The 9,739-nt window shown below is 36.7% G+C and overlaps 1 protein-coding gene across 3 annotated transcripts in view; it reads right to left on the bottom strand.

Annotated features, from left to right (window-relative positions):
- Positions 1-1,058: 1,058 nt before the first annotated feature.
- The window catches only part of LOC127977796 (leucine-rich repeat and fibronectin type III domain-containing protein 1-like protein), a 148,622-nt gene continuing 139,941 nt past the window's right edge, over positions 1,059-9,739 (bottom strand). For 2 of the 3 annotated variants that reach the window (XM_052582930.1, XM_052582932.1), the window contains exons 4-5: positions 7,803-8,442; positions 1,059-1,967 (exon numbers count right to left, since the gene is read on the bottom strand). In XM_052582930.1, coding sequence (XP_052438890.1) covers positions 7,899-8,442 — 544 coding nt within the window. In that variant the 3' untranslated portion in view covers positions 1,059-1,967; positions 7,803-7,898. The remainder of the gene's footprint in view (positions 1,968-7,802; positions 8,443-9,739) is intronic. The other variant, XM_052582931.1, reaches the window with a different exon arrangement.

Here is a 9,739-nt window from a genome sequence, read left to right as displayed (position 1 = left end):
TATATATATATATATATATATATATATATATATATATATATCATTAAACTTGTTAATCAAATAACCATGATCAGTGTATGCTTTACTAAAACAAAACTATATTTTACTCTTTTTACTTAACTTTCACATTTTATTTAATGTGTTACTTTTTTGTAATTGTGTGCAAAATTTACTAGAAATGTCTGAGTAAAACTTGTTAGTATGAATTAACACATATAATACACAAATATTTAAACTCATACACGGCAATGTTTTAATTATTACTTTAAGTAATTACTACATTTTAATTATTTTAATTAACTCATTTTAATTAGTTTTAAACAAGGATTATTGGGCAATGTTTTACAAGAAAATACCATCTAAGTCTGTTTACCTCAAAAGTTAATTTTTAATAATTAATTATGAAATGTACAATTCTAAGTAAAAAAAAAAAAGAAAAGTTTTTTATATAATTTTCAACAGTGTATTGTAATATGAATATATTCAGTTATTTAATAAATATTAATACAAGGAAGAGACTAATGTGTTTAATTTCAGTTCAAAAGCAAGAAAGTAAATAAATAAATAAATAAATAAATAAATAATTATGGAACGTAAGAAAATTTAATGGAATTAAATATTTTATTAGAAATATGTTATGGAATTTATCAATAGCCATTTCATCCATTTCAAGTTAGCGCTGATTCTAGAGCGCTTGTAAAGTCTCAGAGTTTAGCAGTGACATCACGTGGAGACACGAGTCATTACGGCTTGGTTAATTAGCATAAACGCCTCAGGCTACACATAATCAATGCATTTGTAAACATTTGACACTAGATAAACGTTCTCTCCAGAATATTGAGATTATGAGTAATGCACAATATGATTCGGAGTATGCTTGAGTTAACTTCCATTACACTCAGCCCCAAAGACCTGCGGGAGAAATCCTTCAATATATGACATTATGAAAATAATCTCAGCAGCGTGCGGCAAAGAGAAAAAAAAGAGTTGATAAAAAAATAAAAAAAAATTAAAAATAAAATTGGTTCTGGCTTAATAAAAAGTCATTTCCACAAGCCTTGAAGAAAAATACTTTATTTCTTTATAAATCCACATAGAGTACCTATGAAAGCATAAAATTCCATCCCATATTTTTTTTTTTTATTATTATTATTATTTTCTGCTTGGAATCAAATGATTAGAATCAGAGATGGCTGAAGGTGTACCTCACATACAAATACGTCCACAGTCATAATTAGAGGGGAACAAAAAGAGCAGTGTTTATTTGAGCTGCTTTCACACAGTCTTCTGTCAGACACCGAGTCCTCAAGAGCGTCTTCCCCTCAGTCCTCGCTCATACAGGAGACGGGGAAAGTTTGAGTGTGTTGTGATAATCAATGTCTCTGCTGTTTGACCTAATCTCCAGATCCCAAGAACACACTCGCCATGTTTGTTAATCAGCTGGAGATCGATCCGTGCCGTCGTTTCCCAATAAAGAGAGAGAGAGCGAGTCATTATCCGAGACCATACAGAGGAATCCATAATGAAGTGCTCCAGAAGACCCACGAATCTTAACTCCATACTGACTCGTCAATGTTTGATCGAGCTGTGATGAGTCTGTATCCACACGAGCCTTCGGGAGAGTGTTAAATCCACAGGGTTCAGTCATTTGGCACTGCTTCATCTGTTTAACACTGATATTTTGTCATAGTATTTCCCACAAAAAACATCCAGAGAGCGTTACCCTCTCTCTTCCCACTCAATGGATTAATGCACCTCGTCTCTCGAGGGAAATGACCTCTGGTTTCAAATAGAAAACATTGCTCATATGCACCAAAGAGGCACATGATATCCAGGGTCTGGGGAGAGTTTTGCATAAAGAATTGAACACAGAGAGTCTGTCGCGTTTGCCGTCCGACCACAGCTTGTCCTACTAATAGAATGGATCCAGTCCCATTTAATAAAAGGCTTCCAGATTGTGAGTCTGCCTTGAAAAACAACAGAGGCATGAGATCAGATTCAGCAGCAAACACATTTAATCATCAAATGCAAAGGACAAAAATCACGAGGAAAGACAGTGGACTGCTGCAGAAGATGTTCCATCTCTGATAAAGTGACCTTTTCACATTTTTACGCTCATCCTTCTCGATAATATGCTCTGATGCACCACAGACAGCTACAAATCATCCATCGTGCTGAATTCAAGAGCTTTAAGCTTATAAAAATAACAGTTTGGTCAAAAAATGTAATGAAATGGAATTAAAACAAATTGCAAAAAAAGATTTTCAATTCAATTCAATTTTATTTAAAAAAAAGTTAAATAAATATTTTAATTTGTACATTTCAATTGGATAAAAATTTAAAAAAAAAAATAAAAAGGGTAAAAAATAAGTTTTTAAATAACTAAACTAACTAGATAGCTAAGCTAAATTAACAAATTACAAAGGATAATAATTATAATAATTTTAAATGTCTATCAAACACTAGATATGACTGGGACATAAGTTTGGTCATATCTTGGTCAAATGCATTGCAAGCCAGTTTAAGAGTGAATGAATGATTGAAAGAAATAAATAATATAAAACATCTGTTGAATGCATCAATGTAAAAGTAAACTAATGTAAACAAATGCATCATGTAAAAATAAATGATGCAACTTCGTGATGCAATTGTAGTCCAGCTTTGTGCAGCACGCATACAAGTAACCAATGGCATCTCAACACACATCATTACATCTGTATCAGAGGACACATGAACACTTTCCTCACAACATCAGCTGAGTTTGCATAAACAGACAGCGCTGGTGACTATACATAGCACGTGCTAATTGGACATTTAACGACTTCATTATCTCAAACCATCATCAGTTTACTGAGACTTTCCTCCCAGATTTAATGCCAGACAACAAAAGCTTCAGCAGCAGCAAGGACAAGGCCTGATACACTGCGGCTAGTTATCTGCAGAGAGCCGCTAATGCTAGGCCTTATTCAGATGGCTATTTTTAGCACACCATGTCCTGCTGCAGTCTGGAGGGATTCTGGCTCCAAACGGCTGTCGAAGAGCGGTCGCGGCCCATTTCTATGGCTCACAACAAACAGTAATTACCTTCTACTAGGGTTCTGCTGGTGTTCCACAACATCCCACCCCTCAGATTAGCCCATTTGTCTCAATATGTGAGACGCTAGGCCTTTACCCTTTTATCTCAATCTCTAAACCCCATCACAATACTCATATCTGGCCTCTTTCCCCCCATCATAACACCTTTCCCTGCCTCTTTAGCTCTGTGCCAGGCCTTGTGTCTCTATCCCCGCGTCCTAATCTCTCCCATTTCACCTTGAGCTGAAAGAAATGTAAATCCATCTGGAGCTAATAGAAGAAAGAGCTCTAATTGTGCACTAATTTTAGAAACAGGCCCTGCATCTGAATCCATTGTGGCTCATTAAAACACTAGATCATGAATCAGCAGTCGGTTGAGCTTCAGGCAGGGTTTGAAAGCAGCATCCACAAACCTGGGGTTCATTTCGGGTGGTGGGTGAAGCATAGCTGTGATGGGTGACATATAGAAACTCACCAGCCAGTTTGATGGGAAATGATTCATAAATGATGTTCTCCAACCAGGAGCCACCAACACTAGCAAAAATGATAATAAAAAAAAAAAAAAATTATAATAAAATAAATAAAACAAAAAAAGAATAAATAAATAAATAAATGAATGACTGATTGAAACAAACAAACAAAGTAAATAAATACATAAATAAATAAAAATGTGTTTTTTTTTTATTCTTCACAAAAAATATATTAATATTAGACTAACAAGTATATACTAACATTTTGTTTTTTGTAAAATAATTATTTTAAATATTACAAAATATTTCTATATAATTAATATTGTTTTTAAAATCACAATATTTGTGAATGGAGAAATTATACTGATCAGTTTCAAAAACCACACAAGTTGGACACAACTAAAACAATCTTTGACAGTTCATCCAAAACACAAGTACATCTAATTGATTTCACTGCTTTAAAATTGAGACATTATCAATCAATCAATCAATAAATCAATAAATCAATCAATCAGTCAACAATAGCCAAATAAATGAATAAGTAAAATAAAAAATAAAAATAACTCTAGCCACAGGCAAATAAGGCGAAACACTCCACACTGTATGATCCATTCAAAATCCAGCTCTGGAATGAAAGATGGACATTTTTCCAGGTCAGAAAACGTGATTAAACTCAGAAGTCTTCTGCTTGATCAGACACTAACTCTTTGTTCAGCTAATTGTACAGGCAGAACATGGTGTCTACAGAAGCCTTTTGAAGTAGTTCCTGACAGACACCTCTGTCCTCCGGCAGCAGATTTCTGTCCACTGGAGGCGCTGTTTCCCACCAAACAGCTTCAACCTGTGCTTTCATCCCGCCCCATTCAGGGCTCCTCTGAGGCTCTCGATGGAAGGCAACTGTGACCAATTGACTGAGATGGCTCTCCCCTGGTTATGTTAAATGGCCTCTACTCTCGGATCCGAGAGCCGAGGGGGTTCACCGCCGGATATTATCCACACTGCTCTAAGCACCAGGAACCTGGCCAACCTAGATTGTGCCTCCAAGGGTGTTCAGGCTTTGACTGGAATACAAAATGACGCCTCTAGCACCGTTGGATGGTTTAGCAAGAAGGAAAATAGCAGGAAGTTTGACTGAAAATGTTAGTTTTTTGCTGATATGAGCTGGGGAATGTTGTGTTGTGGATGCTGGTGTGCTGATGCTCTCACATTGCTTCTTACTCAACGTTTATAGCTTGACAAAATAGTTGTTCTGGCTGACCAACATAGGGATGCATGATATATCAGCACAGTATCGGTTATCGGCCAGTATTACATATGTTGAATTTATCGGTATTAATCGATAATAGTTTTTTCAATGTTAATTTTACAAATTGTTACATTTAGGTTTTTCATTATGTTATCACTGCTAAATGTAACCTTCAGCAATTCTTCAAATGCAAATCTATTTTCTGTAGCTCAAACATAGGATTAGGTCTTGGCTTGATTCCTGGGGAATGCATTAATTGGTCAAATGTAAATATCGAATGCAATACATACATATATGTGTCTTTTTTTATTTTTTTTATCCAGCAATTTATAAAGTTGCCATGCTTTAATTCACTTGTAGCATCTTTTTATTTTACAGCAGAATCTGAACAGTCTTCATAGTTTCCATAAGTGATTCTGTTATCATATATTTGGGGGATTTTTGTTGATAACATCCCACAGATAAATAAATATGATACTAAAACCACTAATGCTAGCCTGACTTTATGGATCATAGAATCATTGGCTCAAATGATTCATTCACTAGAGTTGTGACGTTCGCGAACGAACCGATTCTTTTGAATGGCTCATAAACATGAACGATGGGAGCCGAGTAGCGACTGGAGAGGGAGGTTCTTTCTATCGTTCTTTTTTCCTATGCGTGTTCATACAAATGAGCTCCGCAAGGAGACAGAACAGTTATAGGGGGAGGGGCGCACCCAGCGCAGGCCAACCCTTTATAGCGTGATGATATTAGTTATTAGTTGTGCATGCATTTACATTGCATTTTGTGTTCATTTAAAACTTATTTTAAAATCATTAAAAATGTTCTTTTGTGATACTGTACTTGTATAGAAATGTTTCACTAAAAGCTGTTTTCCACAGACATTCATTGCAGCCCACTTTGTTATTGTTCATTGACTTGAAGGGGCTGATGTCCTATTTGCAAAGTTTACAGTAGTAATAGTATGTAGTATGTAGACATTTCCATTTTATTTATTCTAATTTTATCTACTTTAAAAAAAAAAATTAGTTTTCTATCAAAATGTTCTTGTGTGATAACAATGTTCTTGTGTGGAAGTGTTTGTAGTAAAAGCTGTTTTGCACAGAAATTCATTGCAGCCGGCTTCGTTTTTTATGTTTATTTGTGAGTAGGTATTGTATGAATAACATAAGTCAACGTAGTTTTACACACACACACACACACACACACACACACACACACACACACACACACACACACGCACACACACACACACACACACACACACACACACACACACACTTTGTACTAAAGGTAAATCAAAATAATGATGTCACTGTCTAAGCAGAGGGATTTGTGCAACCCTATGGAATATAGTCGACACATGAGAAATGAGGTAATAATCAATATTTCAGAATAATTCAAACTCAGATATTGGTGTGTGATATCTGAGCTTTAATTATTTGACTACAAATCTCACCTCATAATACCTCCCAGTGATTATTTCCAGGATAAACTGAGATGCTCCCAAGCTGGCTTCTTAAAACTGACTAAATATTTAAAAAGAGCCAAAAGAGCCATTCTTTTGAACGGCTCTTTGAAAGGAACGGATCGCGAAGATCCGGATCCCCTCAAAGAGCCATAAATCCCATCACTATCATTCACATTCAGATTTATTCAGAAATGACACACTGCAGTGTTGAAATGTACAAATGTTCGCCTCTGGCTTTGTTTACTTTTGTCATATTACTTAACTAGGCTTTATAATATCTTACACATGCAAAAACACAAACCCATACAGTTATAATGTTTGCTTTCATGAAGAATTATGGAGACGTTTTAACTGCTTTTGGTCTCTCCAGATGTGTTTTCATGTGTTTTTTGCAAAGTGAGTGACATATTCGATAATATTAGTATGATGCCTAGAGCAAGTTGTGTATAGTATTCCATAGTATTGTGTGAACTACCCTTTTAAATCTCTCCTGGACTCATAAGACCGTGTTGAAATGGTAATTTAAACACAAGCCTGAAAATACCAATATTTAGACACATGACCCACACCTTGTAAAGGAAAACAGTAATATGTGCTATTCCACACTCAGCAGGGATATTCATAACACGCACATGAGTCTAATGTACTAAAATGAACAAATCGTAGGATCTCTCTCATTTTCGTTGTAAACATCCAAACCAGGCATCATAGCATTTCAATTTGACGCTTTTGTAATTCAAATGCATCCTACTGAACGAAACAACTGTCAGGCTATCAATTTAAATAGCGATCTCAAGTGTGCCGTACCGGTGGGGAAATCTTTTTAGGCCCGTTACCCCGACACAGACAGACAGCAGAGCCGCTATGCCTGTAATTTATCCATTAAAGCAGGTCTAATTAACAGAGCTGGAACATCTCTGCATCAGCAGCACTGTAGCGTGGGGAGATTCTTTCACGCTGGCAACACGCTACCTAGCAACAAACCTTAAAGGGATAGGTCACCCCCAAATTTTTATTCTGTCATCCTCACATCGTTCCAAATCCGTAAGACCTTTGTTCGTCTTCGTAACACAAATTAAGATATTTTGGACAGCAACACAACTGAAATGTTCCCAGGTCAAGAAACGTAGCAAGGACACTGAAGAAAAATTGAGTGGCTCAACTGATTTTTGTGCGCAGTAAAACAAAAATTATGATTTTATTCAACAATCCTGTCTGCAAAGTCGTGAAGAAGAATTGTTGAATGAAGTCGTATTTTTTGTTTTCACTGCTCACAAAAAATATCCATGTAGCTATTCTCATCACATGAACTATTTGTTCAATGTCCTTGCTATGTTTCTTGACTTGGAAACATTTCAGTTGTGTTACTGTCTATAGAGGGTCAGAGAGCTTTCGGATTTCATCAGAAATATCTTAATGTGTGTTCCGAAGATGAACGAAGGTCTCACGGGTTTAAGACGATGTGAGGGTGAGTCATTAATGACAGAATTACATTTCTGATTGAAGTATCCCTTTAACAGATTAAAGGCATCCTCACCTCGGACAGGAGAAAACCATCGGTAAGGCCGCAGGAACAGAAAAGAAACAGAAGGGGTTGAGGTGAATGGGAAGGGAGGCGGGATCGAACCCTGTGTTATTGCGATATGGAGTCGTCCTCTTTGAACGATTTCCCATATTCTGGGTTCAAGTCCACCACCGTGGTCCCTTTAAGCGCTCCGTAACCCCCCTCCATGCCGTGGGACCCTTCTTGTCTGTCGGAGCCGAGCGGGACCGAGGGCTTGCTGGAGGACCCCGAGGACGAGCGCGGCGGAGGACCAGATGCTGCCCCCTGCTGGCCCCCGTTGGTCTGAGAACAAACGTTACTGACGCGAGCTGCCTTCTGCTTGTAGTGCTGGCTGTGAAGCTTGTACTTCATCAGCAGGATGAAGATGAAGACGAGGACCGACGCCACGATGATCCCGCCGATGACGATGATCATGGTGCCGCCGAGGAACTGGTCGTGGATGGAGCGGCAGTGACGAAACTCTCGCTCCGTGGAGAAGGAGACGCAGCCCACCAGTCGCGTCGCGGTCAGAGCCGTGATGCCGTCATCGTAGACGGCCAGGACACAGAGCTCGTAGTCTCGCGATGAAGCCAGATCGCTCAGGAGAAACAACTTATGGGAGGCGGGAATCATTCTGAGAGAGAGAGAGAGAGAGAGAGAGAGAGAGAGAGAGAGAGAATCAGACCCTTGAGCATTTTTGAAAGAAGTATTTTCTGCTGCATTTATGTGATAAAAATATGGGAAAACCAGCAGTATTGTGAAAAATTATTTTAATTTATGCTCAACATATTATATAATAATATCATTACAATCTAAAGAACTGTTTTATACTTGAATTTATTTTAAAATGTAATTTATATTTTATGCTCACCAAGACTGCATTTATTTGATAAAAAATTGGGTCAAACCAGCAATATTGTAAAAATCTTTTTTTAACATACTGTCAAATGTAGGCTAATTCATGAATGCAATTTTCAGCATAATTCCTCCAGTCTTCAGTGTCACATGATCTTCAGAAATCTGAATAATATACTGATTTACTGCTCGAGAAATATTTCTGAATTTTTTCTTTTTTTTTCTTTTTTGTCCTGGCCAACATTTTTTTTTTTTTTTTTTTTTTGGAAGCTGTGAAACAGTACAATAAAAATATTTTTTTTTTGTTTGTTGAAGGAAATTAACATTAATTCAGGAAGAAAAAAATAAATGTACCAAAAGTGAGAGTAAAGTAATTTATAATGTTACAAAATATTTATATTCATCAAAAGAATCACGAGAGAAAAAAAAGAGAGAGGGAGAAAAAAGTATCATTCAGCATCTTTGAGCATTAAATCATCATATTATTCTGATTTCTGAAGATCATGTGACACTGAAGACTGGAGGAATGATGCTGAAAATACAGCGGAGCATCACAGAAATACATTACACTTTAACACAGATTCACACAGAAAATAGCTATCGTGATAATATTTAACAATATTTCATTTTTTTTTATTGTGTTTTCATCAAATAACTTCAGCCTTGTTTTAAATGCAGCCTTGAGGAGCATAACAGACTTAAATAACAGATTTTTTTATTTTTTATTATTGAAATATTATTTCACAGCATTACTGTTTTAACTGTATAATTAAAGCATCAAAAACCAACTTGCGACTTTTGCCCTATAGTGTACATGCTTTATATTGTCCATAAACCAAAGTAAAGTGAACACATGTTCTTCAAGCTTTAGTTTAAATTCCACAGAATTCAATTCAGGGCAGATGGTTGTCATGAAGACACAGAGTTTATAATATTGGCCGTGCTGTCCGAAGGGAGACGTGTGTCAGAGGAGATTTAAGCACATGTGCCCTGTGCCATCTGCAGCAGAGAGATTGTGTGCCCCGGGACGCCGCTCTCTTCTGGATTTACTCCTGACCTTTCTCTCTACAGGACAC

Source organism: Carassius gibelio, chromosome B18, assembly GCF_023724105.1.
Source record: "Carassius gibelio isolate Cgi1373 ecotype wild population from Czech Republic chromosome B18, carGib1.2-hapl.c, whole genome shotgun sequence".
NCBI lineage: Eukaryota > Metazoa > Chordata > Actinopteri > Cypriniformes > Cyprinidae > Carassius > Carassius gibelio.
Note: the sequence above shows the minus strand (reverse complement) of the source record. Positions and strands in the feature narration are given on the sequence as shown.